Genomic DNA, 26,760 nt, shown 5'->3' with positions numbered 1-26,760 from the left:
TGTTACAAATTATAAATACGTGAATAATTGCATTTTTGGAAAAATTAAAATGAAATTTTTTTACATTTCTTGCTATATTTCTTCGATAAGAAGAAAATAGTCATCGAAAGATTGTTAAAGCTTACGAATATTTTTATATTTATTTTTTTATTTTTTTAAATAATTGAATCTTGAACTTTTAAAGTCGAAACACACGATTTTTCCTATTAGAAATTGTGAATCAATTTTCACAGCTTCCAATACAGCGTTTTAGTTGTAGACTTGAATAATTGAATCTGAATTTATTGTGTTTAATATTTAGTGTGTTACAAATTATAAATACGTGAACAATTGCATTTTTGGAAAAATTAAAATGAAATTCTATAAAAAGTATTTTTTACATTTGTTGCTATATTTCTTCAATAAGAAAATAGTCATCGAAAGATTGTGAAAACATACTAATATTATATACATATTATAATATTATAATACACAATAATATTGGTTCAGATGGTTCAGTTGTAGCGATATTAAATGTCAGTGAAAAGGAACGCTTGGGAAAACGTAGAATCGCAAGAATTATCGGATAAAAACTCGATTCAAGCCACGCCAGAATTTTCCAGACGCTTTTAAGTGTTTTATTTGAAGTTTACGTTAACTAAAAAATAGGACAATTTGAACAAACAGAGGAACACAAGCAAATTCGATTAAAAATCTGTTTCATTTACTGCTGTATTTTCTAATTTTCCAGTGCATGATATCTTTTTGATTTGTTTTTTAAATAACTCGACATAGGAGTGCAAAGGGTTAACGCAATCTTGTTCTACCTCTTAAGCTCTCATTATACTACGATCTACCAGAATTTTGTTCATCATTAGCGCCTTGAATGATAAAAACGTGCAACATTCCAGCGTTTGCATCAGAATACGAAACACTCGAAGGCTCGATAAAAGTGTATCCTCCTCGATCAAATCAATCCATGGAATATTTGCAGCTCGATTATCAGTCGAGCCAGTTCCCGAACAAAATACCTCGATAAGAGAATATACTCTCGAATAACAAATCGGGAGAGTTTGATAAAGATCGATCCGCGTCCGCATAGAGACATCAAGACCTCAGACCTCGCGTCGCTCGAATTACACAACGCGGCTATAAAAGGAGGAAGCTGCCGTTAGATTTCGCAGCAGTTGATGTTAGAGCCGCCAGGTAACCGGACTGATATCCAAATTAATAACGCGTTGCGACACTTGGAGCGACGAAACGTCTCGTAATTACTCGAATGGCGACCGTAGATCATCGCGATTTCGATTTCTCGGGAGTTAAAACTCGTTAAAAGCAATTTTTTCCCCCATTACTTTCGTCCCCCACCCCCACCCCCCCCCTCCCCTCCCCCCTCGGTAAAATTGCAACCGTGAGGTTCAAATTTATTCAGCGACTTTGAATCGTTGCAATCGCAAACCTAAGCCCAAAGTCACGCGATTAAGCAACTAATTTCATATTCAACATTCTGTGTGTTTAGGAAACATGAAGGCCGTAATAGTGTTTTGTGTAATATCATTGTCCATGGTCGCTGGCAGCGATCAGGGCAACAGGGACTGGTGGAGGACGATGTCGCTTTATCAGATTTATCCTAGGAGCTTTAAGGACAGCGACGGGGATGGCGTGGGCGATTTGGCAGGTATGGGGTCACGTGTCTTCTCTGGAGTTCATATTTTCAACAATTTTACACCGTATATGATCTTAAAGAGGATGAATTTTAACTTAAAGGCGACAGATTTTATACTAGAATTTTCTTTTCCTTTTTTTATTCGACGTCCATATTGCACGAAATTAACGATATTAATACACATGGTTTTTTTTGGATAGCCTATCGAATGACACGTCATTCGTTCAATTCGGTTTTGGGGCCACATTTGACCCCCTCATTCGGCTACACCCTTTTCTAAGGTTAATTGCTTTTCGAAATGAACGAATCCACCGTGTTCCATGAAGTTATTAACGGTGTAAAAATTGATATATCGAGAAAGAAGGCAATATTAATAGTTGGCTGAGAATAAGAACCGGAAGTTGACTGCTTATGTCGAGGGAAATAAATTTGAATGGAATTTGTGAATTTTAATAAGGTTACGAGCATAAATACTGACACAAATTTTAAGTTATGTAGCTTAGAATTGTCTAAAATCTGGCAGTGAACGTGTTAAACATGGAAATTTCGTTCACCATAAAAAACGAGATAAAGTTGAGATGATGTTTCTACATTTTGTTGATGTTGACTTCGATTATTCCAAATTATTCTTCTAATGCCAGAACCACGAATGTGAAATTCGATTAATTCTGAGATTCAATGTTCTGGCATTGCCAAACTGGGCCAGCAGTTCATGATTTAAGCTTAGACCATAATCACCATTAGTGTCTAACTTACACATTCCTAATTTTAGCATAAAACTAGGGAAAAAGACATTCAACAGTTCGAAACATATGTTCATTGCAAGAACGAAGTATAACAACGAATTCTAAATTACAATAACTTGTTTAAAAATCAATTTTATCAATTATAAAGTTAAATACAATTTAGACAACATGGTACTTTTATCAATATTAGTGACACTTGCATTTCTACTAATGAACTCTTTGAAAGCAATTTAAATAGTTGTTTTCTCAAACTGAATGTGATATAAATGATTTTTCACTTCTTCAACACTATAAATATACACATACATATACACTGATGTACATAAATAATCGAATACTGGCGTGCCTGGCTTAGAAAATACAAATTAAGATACAATATACAGGGTGTTCGGCCACCTCTAGCAAAAATTTTAATGAGCGATAGTAGAGGCCAAAATAAGACGAAAATCAAGAATACTAATTTGTTGATGGAAGCTTCGTTAAAAAGTTATTAACAATTAAATTCAAAAATTTCAAATCGTTCTGGAAAAATTATTTTCGGTTGCGGGGGTCAACTGCAATCATTTTTGGTGAGTACACATACCTCCGAAATCCTATCTACTTTCGAGAAAAAAAATCGAGTAGGTGCTGAAATTTTTCGGCGAAAAGAAATTTTTCAAATCGTTCTAAAAAAATTATTTTCGGTTGCGGGGATCGATTACAATCATTTTTTATCATTACGCATACCTCCGAAATTGTACGGACTTTCGAGAAAAAAATTCCTTACTGAAAATCCAATCAGGTGCCTAAATTTTTCAACGGAGAAAAAAAATTGCAAATCGTTGTGGAAAAATTATTTTCGGTCGCGGGGGTCAATTACAATCAGTTTTTGTCATTAGACATACCCACGAAATCCTGCCCAATTTCGAGAAAAAAAATAGAGAAGGTGTGAAAATTATTCGAGAAAATTAAAAAATTGCAAATCGTTGTGGAAAAATTATTTTCGGTTGTAGGGTTCAATTACAGTCATTTTTGGTGAATAGACATACCCCCGAAATCTTGCGCATTTTCGAGAAAAAAATTCAGTAAGGGCGGCACTTTAAACGTTAATAACTTTTTAACGAAGCTTCCACCAACAAATTGGTATTCTTGATTTTCGTCTTATTTTGGCCTCTACTATCGCTCATTAAAATTTTTGCTAGAGGTGGCCGAGCACCCTGTATGTTTCTAAAACGTTCTTATAATCTTATTTTTAAATATCCAGTTTAAATCTTTTCAAAAATAAAGATTTTTTATACACGAATATTTGCCATACTAACAATTTTACTACATCATTTTAAACGAACGTTAATTATGTACCTTACACGATAAAAATTATTTATAGTAAATAGTTTGTAATTTCTGCATTTTACGAAGCACTGTTATATACAAAATTTGCATGATTTCGAGTGTCATTAGGTGCACAATGAATTCTTTTCCTAATGAAAATTCTTTTAATGTTTTATTATTTTAGCAAAAGATAGAAGTTTTAATGGTATATCAATATTAAAAATAATAGATATCTAGATATGCAAAAACATTGGAATTGTACTCTTTAAATTACTATACTGTGTACATGTTTTATGGTCTTAAATGTTACGAAGCAAGCTATGATTGAACATCAATCAAGGTCAACCAAAGTATTATACTAGTTTTTTTTCAAAAAAATGAAATTGATCTTCAAATCTTGGAAACGTCAACAAAAAAAATTAATAAATCATCTAATAACGCCTACGAAACCATGTAATTTTACTGTATAATCATTCCTTGTTAAACAAATAATTTATAGTTACATATTAATTTTTTAATACTTCCTATTCATTTTTAATCTATAAATTAATTTCAGAATTTTTTAACAGACCCCATATTTAATAGAGAGTTCCTTTAACCGGATTTAGGAGAATGGATTTGAAGTAATTTGTTTTTCTAGCAATGGAGATGAGTCCCTGAATGGAACAAATAGATAATTCATAATAATATTTGCTATTTGCAAGTTTTAAGATATTAAAGATATTATATGATATTTAAAATATTAAAGATATCAGTAAGAAGGTCCATGGGCAAAATTTCTTTGTTCTGCTAGATCTACTAAATAAATTAATTAAAAAATATCTTGTAATGTTCTCCATGAATTGTCCTTTGATATTAGAAATTAAAAACTTTGCAGTAAAATAATAATTAAAAATACAGGAATAAATATAAGGAAATAATTTGGTAGAATCAATTGGAAGAGTTGTATTTTTTAAATGGGGTACCAAAGTGTTTGTATTTATTTAACCACAGAAATCGAAGGAATAATGGCCGATCATAGAGATCGATCCTTCACCGAATAATCAATTTTTCTTCGGTTCCAGGTATCACGAGCAAGTTGGATCACCTGTCCGAATCGAACGTCGATGCTTTTTGGCTGTCCCCCATTTATCCCAGTCCGATGGTTGATTTCGGTTACGATATTTCCGATTTCGAAAGCATCGATCCCGTTTTCGGGACGATGGAGGATTTCGAGAAGTTGGTGGCGGTTGCACACGCGAAATCTTTGAAGGTGATCGTAGATTTCGTTCCAAATCATTCCTCGGACAAGCACGAATGGTTCCAGAAGAGTTTGCAAAACATCGAACCCTACAATGATTTTTATGTATGGCAAAACGGAACAATGACTGAAAATGGCTATTTTGCTCCACCAAATAACTGGGTGAGTTTAATTTGATTTTTATATTAAATCGATATCATATTTGTGGAAATATTTGAGAGCAAAATTAAATAGTTTTTTGAGGGGTGCATAATCTGCTATAATTATTTCCTTCGCAAGAAGATTATTAATGCTTTTTAAAATAGAATCATATGTTTTTTAATGCACCGTTCGATGTAACCAGCCATTTTCTATGAAAAACTATTAATTCATTTATGGTGAAAAATAGTTAGTTTAAAGGATATTTAAACGTAAATATTGAAGCTTTTAAATTATTCGATTGAAATAGTTTTTAAACAAATAGCTTTTCGTTATAAATAATGCAGTACTTCTTGGTTGGGAATGGAGAGTTGAATCGATTAATACATTCAAAAATAGTGATTCGAAGCATACTGATTTAAAATACAAAAAATTCGACGTATATTTAAAAAAAACCATAAAAACCCATCAAAATTGGACTCTAGAAAGTCTAGTATTTTGCATAAACAATAACTGGTATAGATTCTATCGTAATTCTATGCATTATAATACAGGGTGTTCGACCATCTCTGGAAAAAATTTTAATGGGAGATTGTACAAGCCAAAATAAGACGAAAATGAAGAATATCAATTTCTTCGTTAAAAAATTAAATAAAAAATTTCAAATCATTCTGAAAAAATTATTTTTAGTTGCAGAGGTCAATTACAATAATTTTTGGTGAATAGACATATCCCCGAAATCCTGCCCACTTTCTAGAAAAAAATTCGAGAACGTGTGAAACTTTTCCACGGAAAAAAAAAATTTCAAATCATTCTGAAAAAATTATTTTTAATTGCGGGGATCAATTACAAGCATTTTTGGTGATTACACATATCCTCGAGTTTCTACACACTTTCGAGAAAAAAATTCGAGAAGGTACCGAAATGTTTAGACGAAATTAAAAAATTTCAAATCATATTAAAAAAATTATATTTAGTTGCAGGGGTGAATCACAATTATTTTTGGTGAATAGACATACCCCCGAAATCCTATCCATTTTCGAGAAAAAAATTCCCTACCGAAAATATGATGTCTGATCATGAATGAATGATTCCCCTGAAATTTCATGTGTTTCGAATCGTTCTGAAAAAATTATTTTCGATTGCAGGGGTCAATTGCAATCATTTGTTGTCAATAGATACACCCCTGAAATCCTAAGTACTTTCAAGAAAAAAATTCAGAAAGTTGACAAAATTAGAAAATTTCTAATCTTTCTGGAAAAATTATTTTCGATTGCAGGGGTCAATTACAATCAATTTTGGTCAATAGATACACCCCTGAAATCCTACGCACTATCGAGAAAAAAAATTCAGAAAGTTGACAAAATCGACAAAATTAAAAAATTTCAAATCTTTCTGAAAAAATTATTTTCTATTACAGGGGTCAATTACAATCATTTTTGGTGAATAGTCACACCGCCGAAATCCTACGCACTTTCGAGAAAAAAAATTCAGAAAGTTGACAAAATTAGAAAATTTCTAATCTTTTTGGAAAAATTATTTTCTATTACAGGGATCAATTACAATTATTTTTGGTGAATAGATACACCCCTGAAATCCTACGCACTTTCGAGAAAAAAATTATTTACCGAAAATATTCGATATAACTTTTATTTTGGTTTCTAAAATCTCCCATTAAAATTTTTCCCAGGGGTGGACGAACACCCTGTATAGTACTTTTGTTTAAAGGTAGTTCGATTTGCAGAATTTGAAAAAATTATGACATTTTATTCGATACAAAACTGAATATTTTCTAATCACAATTTAGATTATCATTAATATAACTATATGTGTATATTACTTTTAACAAACGTTGAACAATACTATGATCGTTTACTTTGGTGCCTCTAATAATACATGCAACTGTTTCTGTTATAATTAAAGAAAATAAGCTCAATTTGTTCAATATTTGTTTATTAATTTGGACAAATAAATAGTCAATTTATAGTATTTAATTTTAAATCATATTCAATTATTGATAATTTTCACTGGATATATGAAAATTTCTCTATTATTAAATAAAGGTAACAAACAAAAAACTGTGATAACTCGAAGCTCATTTTACCATCCTCGTGAGCACACACACACACACTCGAATCTCGACACCTGAAATACATAAGAAAGGGGACACACAGCACTGTAACCAACCACACAAAACAAAAAGTAACTTTTACTACATATTTTTAACAATTTCATTTAATTTTTTTGCTCACAGGTGAGCGTGTTTGGAGGTCCAGCTTGGACATGGCGAGATGAGCGCCAGGCGTATTACCTTCACCAATTTGCACCGGAACAGCCAGATTTGAATTACAATAACGAAGGCGTTGTACAAGAAATGCAGGTAGGTGCTTTGGAATAATCGTAATTATGCGTGTGACTTTGTTCGAAACCAGGATATCCGATTATTGGATTACTCTAACAAAAGCGAGATAAATTTCACGCAGGACTCGGATTATTAAGCAGAGATTCTGTCCATTTTAATATCGTAACTCGCGAACCGTATAAATTTTAAGCCTCATGCTCTACTAAAAATGCATAAATTTAAACGGAATTTCGCATCGTACGTTTCAATTTCAGAACACGCATTTTAAACACTATGCAAGCTGTAATACGTTTTAAATGTTTTCATATTCATAAGTTTCATATTTCATGTTTCGTTGGAACCAATTACATTCTCGTTTATTTTTTAAACGAGATATCATTTGAACATTTTTGGCCAGACTTCCTGTAAACACGAAGCATCATTTTGAAGTTTGTTTTTCATGTTTTGCATAGTTGGAGAATTATTAAAAATACCTTTTAATGGAAAAACATAGCTGCAATGTAAACAACGTGTTGCAAACAATTTTATTGCATACTTAAAAAGATGAGAATCCATTTCTAAACATTCTATTTCATTCATATTACAAAAAGATTTAAAATTCTAATAAATAATAGATCAAGTCGATGTAATTTTTTAGCTCTGATCGTAAATATGTTAAGATTTTATTTGTTCAGAGATCTAAAAAGCCAGTTGATACGTTAATTTATCAATATATTGATCGAAGAAATAGGTTTGGGTTAGGTCTGGGTTAGATCTGGATTAGATCTGGGTTAGGTCTAATTTAGGTCTAATTTAGGTCTGGGTTAGGTCTGGGTTAGGTCTGGATTAGGCCTGAATTAGGTCTGAGTTAGATCTGGGTTAGGTCTGGATTAGGTCTGAGTTAGATCTGGGTTAGGTCTGGATTAGGCCTGAATTAGGTCTGGGTTAGGTCTGGATTAGGCCTGAATTAGGTCTGGGTTAGGTCTGGATTAGGCCTGAGTTAGATCTGGGTTAAGTCTGGATTAGGCCTGAATTAGGTCTGGGTTAGGTCTGGATTAGGCCTGAATTAGGTCTGGGTTAGGTCTGGATTAGGCCTGAATTAGGTCTGGGTTAGGTCTGGGTTAGGTCTGGGTTAGGTCTGGATTAGGCCTGAATTAGGTCTGGGTTAGGTCTGGATTAGGCCTGAATTAGGTCTGAGTTAGATCTGGGTTAGGTCTGGATTAGGCCTGAATTAGGTCTGGGTTAGGTCTGGATTAGATCTAGATTAGATCTGGGTTAGGTCTGGATTAGGCCTGAATTAGGTCTGGGTTAGGTCTGGATTAGGCCTGAATTAGGTCTGGGTTAGGTCTGGATTAGATCTAGATTAGATCTGGGTTAGGTCTGGATTAGGCCTGAATTAGGTCTGGGTTAGGTCTGGATTAGGCCTGAATTAGGTCTGGGTTAGGTCTGGATTAGGCCTGAATTAGGTCTGGGTTAGGTCTGGATTAGGCCTGAGTTAGATCTGGGTTAAGTCTGGATTAGGCCTGAATTAGGTCTGGGTTAGGTCTGGATTAGGCCTGAATTAGGTCTGGGTTAGGTCTGGGTTAGGTCTAATTTAGGTCTAATTTAGGTCTGGGTTAGGTCTGGGTTAGGTCTGGATTAGGCCTGAATTAGGTCTGAGTTAGATCTGGGTTAGGTCTGGATTAGGTCTGAGTTAGATCTGGGTTAGGTCTGGATTAGGCCTGAATTAGGTCTGGGTTAGGTCTGGATTAGGCCTGAATTAGGTCTGGGTTAGGTCTGGATTAGGCCTGAGTTAGATCTGGGTTAAGTCTGGATTAGGCCTGAATTAGGTCTGGGTTAGGTCTGGATTAGGCCTGAATTAGGTCTGGGTTAGGTCTGGATTAGGCCTGAATTAGGTCTGGGTTAGGTCTGGGTTAGGTCTGGGTTAGGTCTGGATTAGGCCTGAATTAGGTCTGGGTTAGGTCTGGATTAGGCCTGAATTAGGTCTGAGTTAGATCTGGGTTAGGTCTGGATTAGGCCTGAATTAGGTCTGGGTTAGGTCTGGATTAGATCTAGATTAGATCTGGGTTAGGTCTGGATTAGGCCTGAATTAGGTCTGGGTTAGGTCTGGATTAGGCCTGAATTAGGTCTGGGTTAGGTCTGGATTAGATCTAGATTAGATCTGGGTTAGGTCTGGATTAGGCCTGAATTAGGTCTGGGTTAGGTCTGGATTAGGCCTGAATTAGGTCTGGGTTAGGTCTGGATTAGGCCTGAATTAGGCCTGGGTTAGGTCTGGATTAGGCCTGAATTAGGTCTGGGTTAGGTCTGGATTAGGCCTGAATTAGGTCTGGTTATTGAAATACAAAATACCTTGTACTTCTAAAACAAAACCAAGATGGATAAATGTGTTTAGCAGCATTTTGTATTATATTTACGTAATGAATTTACCCACAAAGTTATGCTTGCTTCAATATGTTCCATAGAATTACAACTTTGTTCTCAAAAAAGGAGTTTCTATGCTAAAAGATTGCACAAAAAATTTACTTTGAGACCAGTAAAATGTAGCTTTAAATTATTGTTTCACATTAAGATAAATATTTAATGAAACTTTCTACTGTGAATATTTAAGTTAGATCTGGGTTAGGTCTGGGTTAGGTCTGGATTAGGTCTAATTTAGGTCTGGATTAGGTCTGGATTAGGCCTGAATTAGGTCTGGGTTAGGTCTGGGTTAGGTCTGGGTTAGATCTGGGTTAGATCTGGGTTAGGTCTGGGTTAGGTCTAATTTAGGTCTGGGTTAGGTCTGGGTTAGGTCTAATTTAGGTCTGGGTTAGGTCTGGGTTAGGTCTATTATATATTGCTATCAAAAAAAATGAAATTCCATGCAAAAGTATTAAATCTTCCAACACGACTGACTCTAGACATTAAAAGAACGAATATAAATTTCCACGTCATCGTCTATTTCATTTATATTCAACGCTAGCAACATTTTGCAACGCTTTCTATGAATCACCTTTTACAAATCCTCCAGATAACCTGTAAGTGTTACGATAACGATCGTAATTTATCATAGAAAAGTTTCTTCGTTCACCACACTGATTGGCATTGCTACCAATTTCGACGTATAATCACAACATTGAGTCACGATGGTGTAACAATTGGCTCTAGAGATAAGAACTATTTCGAATACTATCGTAATTGGAGATCTAATCGATGAAACTATAGTCATCGTATTAATATTCCATCGAAATAGCCTGTTACTCTTTTCAAATTATTAGATTTACGTAAGGTATACTTATAAGTAGACTGCGGACGTTTATGCATTTATGGGAAATTTTAATCCTCAAAAAAACTACAGAATGCATTTAACATGCAAAAATATAAGAAATACTTCAAGTAAGATACGAATTATTATGTCTAGGGGTTGAGACAACCCTCTACAAAGCTCCAATTTCAATAATTTTATTAATAAAAATATGAACTTGCATGAATATCCGCAGTCTACTTATAAGTCACGTGTCAATGATCTTAAAATTATTTAGGATATAGTCGTCAAACACACTTAACTGGTTAATTAAAGTTGCTTTCAATTTTCGAAGAGTACACGTGCACGTCTCGTCAGTGTAAGTATATCGAGTAGATTCAATCGGGTCCCAGTTTCAGGACACAGAATTTTCACCAGAATCGAATTACCATCAGCCTGGCAACGAACCCCTAATTCCGCTCGTGGCTCCTCCTGGGCAAAATTAGGCACCGGCAGACAATCCCATCGAATCATGTCGATGACAAGTTATATTGGAGACGAAGCTGACTATTATAATTCCGCTTAAACCTGCTTGACTCTGATTAAATTTCCCCAGCCTGGATGAGAGCCGCGTTATCTGATCGCGCTATCTCGTTGCTTGCAGTCGTCTTAACAGATTATCACGCTTGTGCAAGTAGTAGCGCCGATAGCGAAACTTTTATTCGGATAACAGTGTGCATTGTTATCAGGGGAAGTCCGTGTGCAAAAATTATTAGATATACTCGGCCTGCGTGCCATTCGACGTGCTATAAACATACTCGGCTACAGCGTGACTCACGAACTCTGTCCACTTAAATTTCTTGAAAATGTACTTTGAACCCCACAACTTCCATATGTATGTAACATTTTGGAAGATATTCAAGTGGACAGAGACAGTACAGAGTTCGTGTAACACACTGTATATTAAATCAATATTTATTATAAAATATTAGTCGGCTTAAAATTCCTCCAACTTTCAGCCCTCGTATTTGTATAGTGTGTAGAAATGGTAAATTTAAAAATGAACAAATTAGAAAATTAGAAGATTCGAAAATTTGTAAATGTTGTGAAAATTTTGTTTTGTTCGTCTCATATAAAATTAGCACAACACATGTATTTTTTACTTATGTAAATAAATAAAATGAAATTTCATTGTTCGAACGAATCCTTGCATATTGGTTCTATTGATTGCTTATATATTAAGGAATCGAATAAAAGATGACGTAAAAAACTCGTAGCAATTCTCATCCATTAAGATTAATGAGCACCTTTCTTGCTTAAGAGGATGGTATATTAATTATATGAATTTTCTGGTATTGGTATTCCTTGTTTCTCTCTTCTTAAATCAAAGGGCTAATCTTCGTCAAGAGAATGTTTGAATTTAACGAAACATCGAAGATTGGAATAAATCGTCATCAAAAAATTCCCATTTACACGTTGAAAAATGATATGTCAACGTTATGACATTTTTGCACGACGTTCATTCGTCTCATACGTTGTTTAGATCAACGGGTACAATTGTATATCGAGGATCGTTTTTCATTAGAATATATATGTCTAATATTAAAAGCTTCGGTGTGTATCAAACTGATGAAACTAATGTTAAAATTGTCAAAGTACATGCAATGATCACCATTGTTTTGCAGAATGTACTGAGATTTTGGTTGAACAAAGGCGTGGATGGCTTCAGAATCGACGCTGTGCCTTTCATTTCCGAAGACGTCCGATATTTGGACGAACCATTGACAGGACGAACCAGCGACCCTAAAAATTACACGTACACGCAGAAAATATACACGACCGATCAGCCGCGTACGTACGAGATCGTGCAAGGTTGGAGAGGGGTCCTCGACGAGTATACGAACTCGAGCAAAATCATGATGGTCGAAGCTTATGCAAATACGTCGATGACAATGAAGTATTACGTGTCCGGTGCACACTTCCCTTTCAATTTTGGAATGATCACGGACGTGAATCAAGATTCGACGGCTTCGGATTTCAATAATCTGATCAGTAAATGGATGTCGAATATGCCGCATGGCAATGCAGCTAATTGGGTGGTAGGTGCAAACGAATTTCTAAATTTTTAGAGGATACATTCACAAATTTCGTTTGGTGTCAGTTATTTGAAGGCAGATTAAAGTAAACGTAATTTAATCAGTAACTAAATTTTTTGTCAAAATTTCGAATTTTTATTTGTCAAGAAACATAAAAGCTTTATAATATGTATTATACAGGGTGTTCAGTCAACCCTATGAAAACTTTTAATGGGAGATTCTAGAGGTCAAAATAAGACGAAAATCAAAAATACTAATTTATTTATGGAGCCTTTGTTAAAAAGTTATTAACGTTTAAAGTTCCGATCATACTGAATTTTTTTCTCGAAAGTGGGTAGGATTTCGGGGGTATGTCTATTGACCAAAATTGATTATAATTGACCCCTTCAACTGAAAATATTTTTTTTAGAAAGATTTGAAGTTTTTTAATTTTGTTGAAATATTTCATATATTCTCGAATTTTTTTCTCGAAAATGGTTAGGATTTCGGGGATAGGTCTAGTCACCAAAAATTATTGTAATTAATCCCCGTAATCGAAAATAATTTTTCCAGAACGGTTTTGAAATTTTTGAATTTTGTCGAAAAACTTCATACATTCTCGAATTTTTTTCTCGAAAGTGGATAGGATTTCGATGATACGAGTAATGACCAAATATAATTGCAATTAAACCCTGTAACTAAAAATAATTTTTTCAGAACGATTTGAAATTTTTTAATTTTGTCGTAAAATTTCACACATTCTCGAATTTTTTTCTCGAAAATGGTTAGGATTTCGGGGATAGGTCTAGTCACCAAAAATTATTGTAATTAATCCCCGTAATCGAAAATAATTTTTCCAGAACGGTTTTGAAATTTTTGAATTTTGTCGAAAAACTTCATACATTCTCGAATTTTTTTCTCGAAAGTGGATAGGAATTCGATGATACGAGTAATGACCAAATATAATTGCAATTAAACCCTGTAACTAAAAATAATTTTTTCAGAACGATTTGAAATTTTTTAATCTTGTCGTAAAATTTCACACATTCTCGAATTTTTTTCTCGAAAATGGTTAGGATTTCGGGGATAGGTCTAGTCACCAAAAATTATTGTAATTAATCCCCGTAATCGAAAATAATTTTTCCAGAACGGTTTTGAAATTTTTGAATTTTGTCGAAAAACTTCATACATTCTCGAATTTTTTTCTCGAAAATGGTTAGGATTTCGGAGGTAGGCCTATTCACCAAGAATTATTGTAATTGGCCCCCACAACCGAAAATAATTTTTCCAGAACGATGAAATAGCAAATGGTGTAGTCAAATGAAATGTAAACACACACTCGTGTTCTACTGTACAATTTTGCACTGGAAAATCGCTTCTCTCTCGCGTTGGCGGTAAAACTAATAAATATCGAGAGAGAAAACGCGGAGCTAGCATGAAATTGTTTCCGTACAACGAACGAACGCGGAAATTCTTTATGCAGGCTGGGAATCACGATAAATCAAGGCTGGTAACTCGATTCGGTGCGGAACGAGCTCGCGCCGTTACCCTGATGACGCTTTTACTGCCAGGCATCAGCGTGACGTACAACGGCGAGGAGATCGGCATGAAGGACACGTGGATCTCGTGGGAGGACACAAAAGACCCGCAGGGATGCAACGCCGGCAAAGAACGCTACGAAACCAACTCCAGGGATCCTGCCAGGACCCCATTCCAATGGGACAACACAGTCTCCGCAGGTGAGTTTTCACCGTTTGACAGGATCCCGCCCGCTGAGCTTGTCGGAGACACATTTGCATATTTAGATCAGGCGAAACGGAACGAGAGAATCGCGGTTGTGTCGAACACTGCTCGCGCAAAGTGGGTACTCTGCACTCTGTGGACAAAGGAAATCCACAATTAGGGCGAACGTGATTTGGATAGTGTTGGGGACACTTTAATGACTATGTTTGCATTACAAACGCTTGAAATACAATATTCTTGAGGATTCATTCCGAGAATCTGATCAGAATGTGTCGATAAAATTAAGTTTCATCCTGAGACTCAGATTTATTGATACATGTCTATGGAAAATTGGGGAAGAAAAGTGGCCAGGAATATGTATATGGAAACTGTATAAAAAACTAGTTTTAATGGGCTAATTAAATGGCTCCAAAATAAAGTCTTCTTTCATAATTAGTTTGAAGGAAATAGATGCAAGTCTAGACTTCCTTTGTGATTGATTTAAGCGCCATTTTTATATCTAAGCTTTAAAAATGAAGATTTCCTTAGAGTCAATCATTCTTTAAATCTATGATTTTTCCTGTCTCTGTGAAGAAGAAATTAGAAGAATGTTATTAAAATAATAACTGCAAGTATCTATTATTTGACTGTATAGTCTTCTTAATGGTACATTGTCTTTTGCAATTTTGGATGCAATAATTGATTTTCAAACTTATCGTTTTGTGTGTAAAATGTGTCAAAAATTTCTAACAGAATGTGTCTCATACTTATATAAATAAATAGCACATAAAATGCAATTTGCTATCAAGAATCAATTTAACAATGTATAATACTTTTCTGTTTAAAAGTTTCTTTTAATTCTGTTTATAATTCATTCCTGTATTAATGTGAAATACCGAGAATTATTTAAATTAATTTTACCTGAAGACAAATTATAAATTACCATTATTTCGAGCTCCATCAGTCATTTGAATTTGCAACTATGATTCTAACTTTTATATTATTATTAAAACTGTAAATCGACAATTTTGATGTTCCAGGATTCTCCACAAGCTCGAAAACCTGGCTTCCGGTTAACGGGAATTACAAAACCGTGAATCTGGCCACAGAGAAGGGAGACCCTAACTCTTACTACAGTTTCTACGAAGCAGTTTCGAAGCTGAAGAAATCACCGATTGTTCAAAATGGAAACCTTACCACGAAGCTACTGAACGAGAATGTTTTATCGTTTGCCAGGTAAGACGATGACTTCGAATAAATCGTAACGAACGCCATCAATTTGTCTGTTGAACCGCCAATCAATTACTTATTATTAAGTATAAATATTCCACCGATAGTCAATTATGAATCGAAACGGAAAAATTCTGTTATTTTCCGTTATTTTGTTGTTTCAGGGAAACCTTGAACGATGGATCTGTTTACGCAATAATGAATCTTGGAAAAGAGGAAGAGACGGTGGACTTATCAGTGTTCGATAACTTATCGAGACAATGGAATCTCTATTACGCCACTCCCGTGACTGATTCGATACCAAAGTGAGTATTTTTCTGCAAAGCCTGTAATGGAATTTCGTTCGTGTAATAAACCATGCCAGCCCCGTGATAAATCGGCGCAATTATGTTGTGGAAACATGCTTTTCTGCATACTTTTCCAGAGTCATGTTGCTGTCGCGGGAAGAAAAATAAACTCGCGTCGCGTTGCATGAGTAACTGCACGAAACTATACAGGACGATACAAAAATAATGTTCGAAGAATTTAGTAACATGAAATTCTCCCAAAAATAGGCAAAAAAATAGGTAAAAAGCAATCAATCTCGACGTAGCACAGAAAATTTACATATTTACCTACAGAGGCCAGTTTTTTAGGGTATTTTGTTTATTTTGGCCTCACTTTCGAGGTTATTCAACTTTATTAAGTCTTAACTTTATGTCGAAATGAGATTGAAACTCACAGAAATTGTACAATTTGAAATAACCATTTGTTTTTGTCTGATTATCTGCGTTGAGATTTAACCCCTTAACGTTCATGCTCGAGTCTGTCTGCTTTGAGAAACGATATTTGTTTAATCTAACGGTTTAAGTCAAATTATAGGTTAGATATAACATTATTTTGTATTTTAATGTAGCTTAGGAACAAATCCAATAAAGAGACATGATCATTAATACGAAAAATATGAGCGTTAAGGGGTTAATCAGCAACCTATATTGTCTATCATTGCCTATTTTTACGAGTATTATAATCTTGAACCCTTTTTTCGATTTTTTTTTAAAGAAATACGAGTTGTATCAGTTGTATCAGTGGTTGGGAAAATTTCGATTGCTAAAAATTGCTTTTTATTGGTATAATTTGTTTGTTTGTCTATAAAATTGCTGAAAATTGCTTCTCAACAATTCTAAAATGTAACTTCGAGCTAAATTTCATGAATTTTTGAATTTATATGATACACTTTGGTTGAATGCTTGATATAATTTGTTTGTTTGTCTATAAAATTGCTAAAAATTGCTTCTCAACAATTCTAAAATGTAACTTCGAGCTAAATTTCCTGAATTTTTCAACTTATATGATACACTTCGGTTGAATGCTTGATATAATTTGTTTGTTTGTCTATAAAATTGCTAAAAATTGCTTCTCAACAATTCTAAAATGTAACTTCGAGCTAAATTTCTTGATGTTTCAACTTATATGACACGCTTCGGTTGAATGCTTGATATAATTTGTTTGTTTGTCTATAAAATTGCTAAAAATTGCTTCTCAACAATTCTAAAATGTAACTTCGAGCTAAATTTCTTGAATTTTTCAACTTATATGACACGCTTCGGTTGAATGCTTGATATAATTTGTTTGTTTGTCTATAAAATTGCTGAAAATTGCTTCTCAACAATTCTAAAATGTAACTTCGAGCTAAATTTCTTGAATTTTTGAATTTATATGATACACTTCGGTTGATGCTTGATATAATTTGTTTGTTTGTATATAAAATTGCTAAAAATTGCTTCTCAACAATTCTAAAATGTAACTTCGAGCTAAATTTCTTGAATTTTTGAACTTATATGATACTCTTCGGTTGATGCTTGATATAATTTGTTTGTTTGTCTATAAAATTGCTGAAAATTGCTTCTCAACAATTCTAAAATGTAACTTCGAGCTAAATTTCATGAATTTTTGAACTTATATGATACTCTTCGGTTGAATGCTTGATACAATTTGTTTGTTTGTCTATAAAATTGCTGAAAATTGCTTCTCAACAATTCTAAAATGTAACTTCGAGCTAAATTTCTTGAATTTTTGAATTTATATGATACACTTCGGTTGATGCTTGATATAATTTGTTTGTTTGTATATAAAATTGCTAAAAATTGCTTCTCAACAATTCTAAAATGTAACTTCGAGCTAAATTTCTTGAATTTTTGAACTTATATGATACTCTTCGGTTGATGCTTGATATAATTTGTTTGTTTGTCTATAAAATTGCTAAAAATTGCTTCTCAACAATTCTAAAATGTAACTTCGAGCTAAATTTCTTGAATTTTTAAACTTATATGATACACTTCGGTTGATGCTTGATATAATTTGTTTGTTTGTCTATAAAATTGCTGAAAATTGCTTCTCAACAATTCTAAAATGTAACTTCGAGCTAAATTCCTTGAATTTTTTAACTTATATGACACACTTCGGTTGAATGCTTGATACAATTTGTTTGTTTGTCTATAATATTGCTAAACATTCCTTCTCAACAATTCTAAAATGTAACTTCGAGCTAAATTTCCTGAATTTTTCAACTTATATGATACACTTCGGTTGAATGCTTGATATAATTTGTTTGTTTGTCTATAAAATTGCTAAAAATTGCTTCTCAACAATTCTAAAATGTAACTTCGAGCTAAATTTCTTGAATTTTTGAATTTATATGATACACTTCGGTTGATGCTTGATATAATTTGTTTGTTTGTCTATAAAATTGCTGAAAATTGCTTCTCAACAATTCTAAAATGTAACTACGAACTAAATTTCTTGAATTTTTGAACTTATATGATACACTTCGGTTGATGCTTGATATAATTTGTTTGTTTGTCTATAAAATTGCTGAAAATTGCTTCTCAACCATTCTAAAATGTAACTTCGAGCTAAATTTCCTGAATTTTTCAACTTATATGATACACTTCGGTTGATGCTTGATATAATTTGTTTGTTTGTCTATAAAATTGCTGAAAATTGCTTCTCAACAATTCTAAAATGTAACTTCGAGCTAAATTTCTTGAATTTTTCAACTTATATGACACGCTTCGGTTGAATGCTTGATATAATTTGTTTGTTTGTCTATAAAATTGCTGAAAATTGCTTCTCAACAATTCTAAAATGTAACTTCGAGCTAAATTTCTTGAATTTTTCAACTTATATGACACGCTTCGGTTGAATGCTTGATATAATTTGTTTGTTTGTCTATAAAATTGCTGAAAATTGCTTCTCAACAATTCTAAAATGTAACTTCGAGCTAAATTTCATGAATTTTTGAACTTATATGATACACTTTGGTTGAATGCTTGATATAATTTGTTTGTTTGTCTATAAAATTGCTGAAAATTGCTTCTCAACAATTCTAAAATGTAACTTCGAGCTAAATTTCATGAATTTTTGAACTTATATGATACACTTTGGTTGAATGCTTGATATAATTTGTTTGATTGTCTATAAAATTGCTAAAAATTGCTTCTCAACAATTCTAAAATGTAACTTCGAGCTAAATTTCTTGAATTTTTGAACTTATATGATACTCTTCGGTTGATGCTTGATATAATTTGTTTGTTTGTCTATAAAATTGCTGAAAATTGCTTCTCAACAATTCTAAAATGTAACTTCGAGCTAAATTTCATGAATTTTTGAACTTATATGATACTCTTCGGTTGAATGCTTGATACAATTTGTTTGTTTGTCTATAAAATTGCTAAAAATTGCTTCTCAACAATTCTAAAATGTAACTTCGAGCTAAATTTCTTGAATTTTTGAATTTATATGATACACTTCGGTTGATGCTTGATATAATTTGTTTGTTTGTATATAAAATTGCTAAAAATTGCTTCTCAACAATTCTAAAATGTAACTTCGAGCTAAATTTCTTGAATTTTTGAACTTATATGATACTCTTCGGTTGATGCTTGATATAATTTGTTTGTTTGTCTATAAAATTGCTAAAAATTGCTTCTCAACAATTCTAAAATGTAACTTCGAGCTAAATTTCTTGAATTTTTAAACTTATATGATACACTTCGGTTGATGCTTGATATAATTTGTTTGTTTGTCTATAAAATTGCTGAAAATTGCTTCTCAACAATTCTAAAATGTAACTTCGAGCTAAATTTCTTGAATTTTTCAACTTATATGACACGCTTCGGTTGAATGCTTGATATAATTTGTTTGATTGTCTATAAAATTGCTAAAAATTGCTTCTCAACAATTCTAAAATGTAACTTCGAGCTAAATTTCCTGAATTTTTCAACTTATATGATACACTTCGGTTGATGCTTGATATAATTTGTTTGTTTGTCTATAAAATTGCTGAAAATTGCTTCTCAACAATTCTAAAATGTAACTTCGAGCTAAATTTCTTGAATTTTTGAACTTATATGATACTCTTCGGTTGAATGCTCGATATAATTTGTTTGTTTGTTTATATAGGACTCTGGCGATGTATAAAAAGATAAAACTCCCTTCATCAGGAATAGCAATTTACCTCAGCAATAAGGGCTCGAGCTGCGACGGACGCAAGGACGAAACGATAGTATCTGAATCCCATTCTGTCATATCTTACACTTTTGGCAAAGTTAATATCGTTCGTGACGAATGGACCAAAAAATTAGCAAATGTTTAATTGTCCTAATTTAATTCAATTACTGTGAATCCATCGTGCATTCGTAAACATGATTTTTAAATTGAATAGGACGAGAAAGCTCGTAACACATGAGACCATACTTCACAATTACTCATGACTTGCTCCTATTCCACACATGCATTTTTCATACTACTCATATACTACTATATTTATAAGTATCCTCTTTATAAGTGTCTTTTCAAACACGCGTATAACAGCTGTAAGAACAAATAACTGTAAAAAATAATTTCTGACGTGTGATATTACATTTTTCTATTGCAATGATCCACTTCATTCAGAATTGATGCTTATATATTTATACCATTCATAATTTCGATAAATAATATTTCTTCACAAACGATGTTAATTCTTTATTAATACCCAGTGAATGATTTTTCTAAAACGATTCGAAGGTTTTCAATTTTGTCAACAAATTTGCCCACTTGCTGAATTTTTCTCTCGAAAATGGCTAGGAATTCGGAGGTATGACTATTCATTAAAAATGGTTGTAATTGACCCCTGCAATCAAAAATAATTTTTCTAAAATTATTTGAAAGTTTTCAATTTTGTCAACTTTGCCCACTTACTGAAGAATATTTTTCTCAAAAATGGCTAGGAATTCGGGGGTATGTCAATTCACCAAAAATGATTGCAATCGACCCCTGTAACTACAAATAATTTTTTTAGAACGATTTGAAATTTTTTAATTTACCCAAAAAAGTCTACCTTACTAAATTTTTTTCTCGAAAGTGCATAGGAATTCGGGGTTATGTCTATTCACCAAAAATGATTGCAATCGACCCCTGCAAACAAAAATAATTTTTCTAAAATGATTTGAAATTATTCAATCTAGCCGAAAAAGTCTACCATTCAAAATTTTTTTCTCGAAAGTGCTTAGGAATTCGGGGTTAAGTCTATTCACCAAAAATAATTATAATTAACCCCTGCAACAGAAAATAATTTTTTCAGAACGATTTATGACATGAAATTTAAGGGGAATCATTCATTCATGGTCAGACATTATATTTTCGTTAAATAATTTTTTTCTCGAAATTGCGTAGGATTTCGGGGGTATGTCTATTCATCAAAAATGATTGTAATCGACTCCCACTACCGAGAATAATTTTTTCAGAACGATTTGAAATTTTGTAGTTTCATTTTTTAATAACTTTTTAACGAAGAAATTGATATTCTTGATTTTCTGCATTCTTTTAATGTTTGCGCTCTGAAATGACAATTTTCAAAGGGTTAGTATTTCATATTATATGTAGATCAACTAACTGTTCTGTTTGTAATCGCAGAATTCGTGTGTCCCATTGAGCAAGGGATCTGCATCTCGAAAGGTGTTACATTAAACCTCCGATTAATCTCGTTCAATTTTAACTCGACCCCGTAAGCCGTACAGTTAAGCCTGGCTTTAACCGGAAGACCACACTGGCTCGATTTCGCAGATTCCAGCGAGATCTCTGCCACGAAAATATGAAAAGAGAGATGGTTTTCGGTTTATTGGATTTCCACGAAAATAGAGCTGTACTCGACAAAATTAATGACGCCATCGCGCGTTTTTTAATACCATTGTTCAATTTTCATATTGTATTGTTCGATACCGATTCGTACGAATGAATTCATTTCATATCGCGAATATAAATTTATGAAAACTGACGAGGTAATTTTGTCTCATGATACCTAAGTAAAACCATAATTAAATGCCTTTCAAGCAAAGTGATTTTTTCAAAAGTTCACTTTGCTATAAAAAGAAAATAAATTACAGGGTTAAAATTTTAGCCATTTTTTTTCATTTTGATGTCATTCAGTAGCATACTTTATGTTAGATTAACACTTTACCGACCGGTAGCGGTTGATTAATCGGCTATCGGTCGGTAAACGTCGACCGATAAAACAGTTGATTAATAGGCTATCGGTCGGTAAGCGTTGGCCGGTAAAACAGTCGATTAATAGGCTATCGGTCGGTAAAGTGTTGAATTTCCATTTGGAAAGTTTCTCACACTGACAACTTTGTATGATTTTTGGCCAGAGCTATCATTTACACGTAAGTATAATAAGTAGACTGCGGATGTTTATGCATTTATGGGGAATTTTAATTCTCAAGAAACTACAGAATGCACTTAATATGCAAAAATATAAGAAACACTTAAAGTAAGATACGAATTATTATATTTAAGGGTTGAGACAATCATATACGAAGCTGCTCATTAATTCTATTAATAAAAATATGAATTTGCATAAAGATCCGCAGTCTAATAATAAGTTTCTTTATTATGGAATCTGAAAATAATACACATAACACACGTATGTACGTTTAATTCAAGTTGAATCCACCATTCGAGATACTTTCATTAATTTTTTTTGAAGGAAATACACTTGGAACGAACAATGCGAAGCACACAGCTATCTACGCTAATTAGGTATGATGGTATGAATACAAATTGTAGTTTTCATATCCCAGGCAACGTCTAGTAATTTATTTAGTGCACGTATAATTTGCATACGCGTTTGCAAGATAACCAGCCTTTTGATTATTAATAATTATACGACGTTGAAGATATTGTTAGACAAGGCTTGCAAAATATCCTTTAAAAATGGTTATATTTAATTACAATTTTAATAAAGTTTGATATGAGTTGCTAAATTTTGGTCAAATTTTAGCTGTCTCATTGGAAATATGATGTATCTTTGAGGCAATGAATATTTAAAATTTAATAAATTATATATGAAATTTATTACAATTTTCAGAAATGAAAAAATTAGCTGTCTTTGACAATGCAAAATCTTCAGAAGAATATATTATTTAGTTTCTCAATGATCACAAAAAATTTATATCGATATTCTGTAATTTGCAATATTTATTTGGTACAAATAATTTATTTGCACTGATACTAGCTATTTATTTTGGTAATGGACAATTTTTAATTTCAAATGAGTTACAATATCTCTCATTTTCTTTTTCGTTTGCACCTATGGCAATGCAAAATCTTCAGAAGAATATATTATTTGGTTTCTCAATGATCAAAAAAATTTATATCGATATTCTTGTAATTTGCAATATTTATTTGGTACAAATAATTTTATAGTATACATTACAACTTCGATTATTTATTAATAAGTGTATTTTACAAATTAATATCCAAGTTGGTCTTATTCCATTTTTCAAGAGAATCACGATAAATAGACAATTTTTAATTTTAAATGAGTTACAATTATCTCTTATTTTCTTTTTCGTTTACACCTATGACAGTGTCTGTATACATTGCAACTTGGATTATTTATTAATAAGTGTGTTTTACAAATTAATATTCATTTACTCCCTCCAATACAAGTTTCACGGTCGTAAAAATCGACGATGACGCCGGAAATGTATACAGGGTGTTCGGCCACCTCTAGCAAAAATTTTAATGAGCGATAGTAGAGGCCAAAATAAGACGAAAATCAAGAATACCAATTTGTTGGTGGAAGCTTCGTTAAAAAGTTATTAACGTTTAAAGTGCCGCCCTTACTGAATTTTTTTCTCGAAAATGCGCAAGATTTCGGGCGTATGTCTATTCACCAAAAATGACTGTAATTGAACCCTACAACCGAAAATAATTTTTCCACAACGATTTGCAATTTTTTAATTTTCTCGAATAATTTCACACATTCTCTATTTTTTTTCTCGAAAGTGGGCAGGATTTCGTGGGTATGTCTAATGACAAAAACCGATTGTAATTGACCCCCGCAACCGAAAATAATTTTTCCACAACGATTTGCAATTTTTTTTCTCCGTTGAAAAATTTAGGCACCTGATTGGATTTTCAGTAAGGAATTTTTTTCTCGAAAGTGCGTACGATTTCGGAGGTATGTGTAATGATAAAAAATGATTGTAATTGATCCCCGCAACCGAAAATAATTTTTTTAAAACGATTTGAAAAATTTTTTTTCGCCGAAAAATTTCAACACCTACTCGATTTTTTTTCTCGAAAGTAGATAGGATTTCGGAGGTATGTGTACTCGCCAAAAATGATTGTAGTTGACCCCCGCAAACGAAAATAATTTTTCCAGAACGATTTGAAATTTTTGAATTTAATTGTTAATAACTTTTTAACGAAGCTTCCATCAACAAATTGGTATTCTTGATTTTCGACTTACTTTGGCCTCTACTATCGCTCATTAAAATTTTTACTATAGGTGGCCGAACACCCTGTATAATTACTTACAAGTGTCACGTTTATTTTGATCACTAATTGTAAGTAATTCACTCCAGAACATTCAGTGAATTTCCCCCACCATCGTGCATCAAGGCCGCTGAAATTGGTGAGAACTGCGCCATTGTAATTATAATCATTGCTAAAAGACAGAGTCACTTCCTTCTGCAATTACTATATTTGTGATTCAAACTCATACGTGGCATGTATTTATAGAATAAATTTTACAGTAAATGATTACACAGTAAATGATAAATGTTATTCGTAAATGCAGAAGTAATTTAATTTATCGATACAAACTGTTACTAATCAGAATAGATGGAGAAAAAGAGCTCAAAATGCAAAGATTTGATAAAATCCAACATTTTAAGATCAATAAAATCGATGTAAATGCAGAAGTGATTTAATTTATCGATACAAATAGTTACTAATCAGAATAGATGGAGAAAAAGAGCTCAAAATGCAAAGATTTGATAAAATCCAACATTTTAAGATCAATAAAATCGATGTAAATGCAGAAGTGATTTAATTTATCGATACAAATAGTTACTAATCAGAATAGATGGAGAAAAAGAGCTAAAAATGTGTAATTTGATAAAATCCAACATTTTAAGATCAATAAAAATTCCATAAATTCTTAAATTTTTGATTCTGGCACCAATTTCTTTCAATCAACGATCGATTTTGGGTTTGTTCAGTTTCCCATTAAGTGTACTTTTCATTTTTCTTTTGCTCTTTTCGGATTTCGAACAAATTTCCTTCTTCTGCTTGCAATAAAATATTATTTTTTTAAAATTGCGATTTTTATTAATTAAATAGAATTTTCGTTATTTTTGGAGCTTGTACATTTTTCTCAAAGAACCTGGCAGAACATTGATTTTATAAAGCAAAGTATTATAAGCAAGATTTGCTATTTTTAAAATTATTAATAACGTTTGAACCAAATTGATTCTTCAACAAATCAATTCCAGTAATTTCGATTGAAAATTGTTTCAAAATTGAGCATTTCAAATACAACTGGTCTATTTTCCAGAGAAAATTGACGGATATTTTCCACCCCTCAGCTACAAGAAAATGCAGGAAAAACAGATTTGATTTTTTCAGAGCATTACACATAAAACTCTTCTCATCTTTTTCTAGTACCATTAACATATTGTTTTTAAATTACATAATATGTACAATCGACGATAATGCATTCGTTGATGAATTGCACGATGGAATTGAGACTTCGAACGAGGCCAAACAATCGTGAAAATATTGAAGGTTTCCCTGATGTAGAATTGTACTTTTTAAAAGCAGCGTGACCTCTTGCGCATCAGGAAGAAGAAATCCATAAGGCCTTACAAAAATGGCAGCATTTAATCAACTGCCTCCTCATTCTGCTCCACCAAGAGTTTACTTTGAGAAAATGGCTGCTAAGTCTTAAAGAAACAATGGAAATTAAGGGAGACTTCAATAATACTATTTTATTTGAAAATAATAATTATTTATAATAGTAATAATTTATGTGTGAAACAACGCTTATAATAAAATTTCATTTATAATTGAAAATTTCAGTTCTTAGTGTTTCTTATTGATCATATATTAGTATCATGATTTCTTTATCTAAAATTTAATTTTTTCCAAGATACAATTAAAAATAATATATATAATTTTTGCAAATAACGAATATATTTATAAAATCTAATTCTTATCATGATTTCTTTATTTAAAATTTAATTTTTTCCAAGATACAATTAAAAACATTTCATATAAATTTTGCAAATAACGAATATATTTATAAAATCTATTTGGATTGATTAAAGTTTAATTATTCGAAAATGTAAAGCTCAAAAATAATATTGTAATTATTGAATATAAAGAATACCAGAGGAAGCAGAAATTAAATCGAATTTTGAGGTTAGAAAATAATTAAAATTATCTAAACTACTATCCAAATAAAATTATTTAATTGGATGAATTAAGGTTTAATTATTCGAAAATATAAAACTCAAAAATAATATTTTAATTATTGAAAATAAAGAATATCAGAGGAATAAAAAATTAAATGAAATCTTGAGGTTAGAAAATAATTAAAATTAACTAAACTACTATCCAAATAAAATTATTTCTATAATAATTTATGTGTGAAACAACGCTTATAATAAAATTTCATTGAAAATTTCAGTTCTTATTGTTTCTTATTGATCATGTACATTCTTATCATGATTTCTTTATCTAAAATTTAATTTTTTCCAAGATACAATTAAAAACAATTTAT

At 32.3% G+C, this 26,760-nt stretch overlaps 2 protein-coding genes across 2 annotated transcripts in view; one reads left to right on the top strand and one right to left on the bottom strand.

Moving 5' to 3' along the window:
• The window catches only part of LOC122401826 (calcium/calmodulin-dependent 3',5'-cyclic nucleotide phosphodiesterase 1-like), a 442,112-nt gene that overhangs the window by 55,331 nt on the left and 360,021 nt on the right, over positions 1-26,760 (bottom strand). The gene's annotated exons all lie outside the window — the stretch shown is intronic.
• Positions 1,503-20,638, top strand: LOC122401827 (alpha-glucosidase-like). Its single transcript, XM_043404207.1, has 8 exons — positions 1,503-1,657; positions 4,764-5,101; positions 7,332-7,457; positions 12,324-12,737; positions 14,197-14,452; positions 15,476-15,671; positions 15,830-15,970; positions 20,109-20,638. The coding sequence occupies exons 1-8, from the start codon at positions 1,504-1,506 to the stop codon at positions 20,299-20,301; spliced, it is 1,818 nt and encodes a 605-aa protein (XP_043260142.1). The 5' UTR covers position 1,503; the 3' UTR covers positions 20,302-20,638.

This window comes from Colletes gigas, unplaced genomic scaffold, assembly GCF_013123115.1.
Source record: "Colletes gigas isolate AHSC1104 unplaced genomic scaffold, ASM1312311v1 Colletes_gigas_Sc00029, whole genome shotgun sequence".
Lineage (NCBI taxonomy): Eukaryota > Metazoa > Arthropoda > Insecta > Hymenoptera > Colletidae > Colletes > Colletes gigas.
Note: the sequence above shows the minus strand (reverse complement) of the source record. Positions and strands in the feature narration are given on the sequence as shown.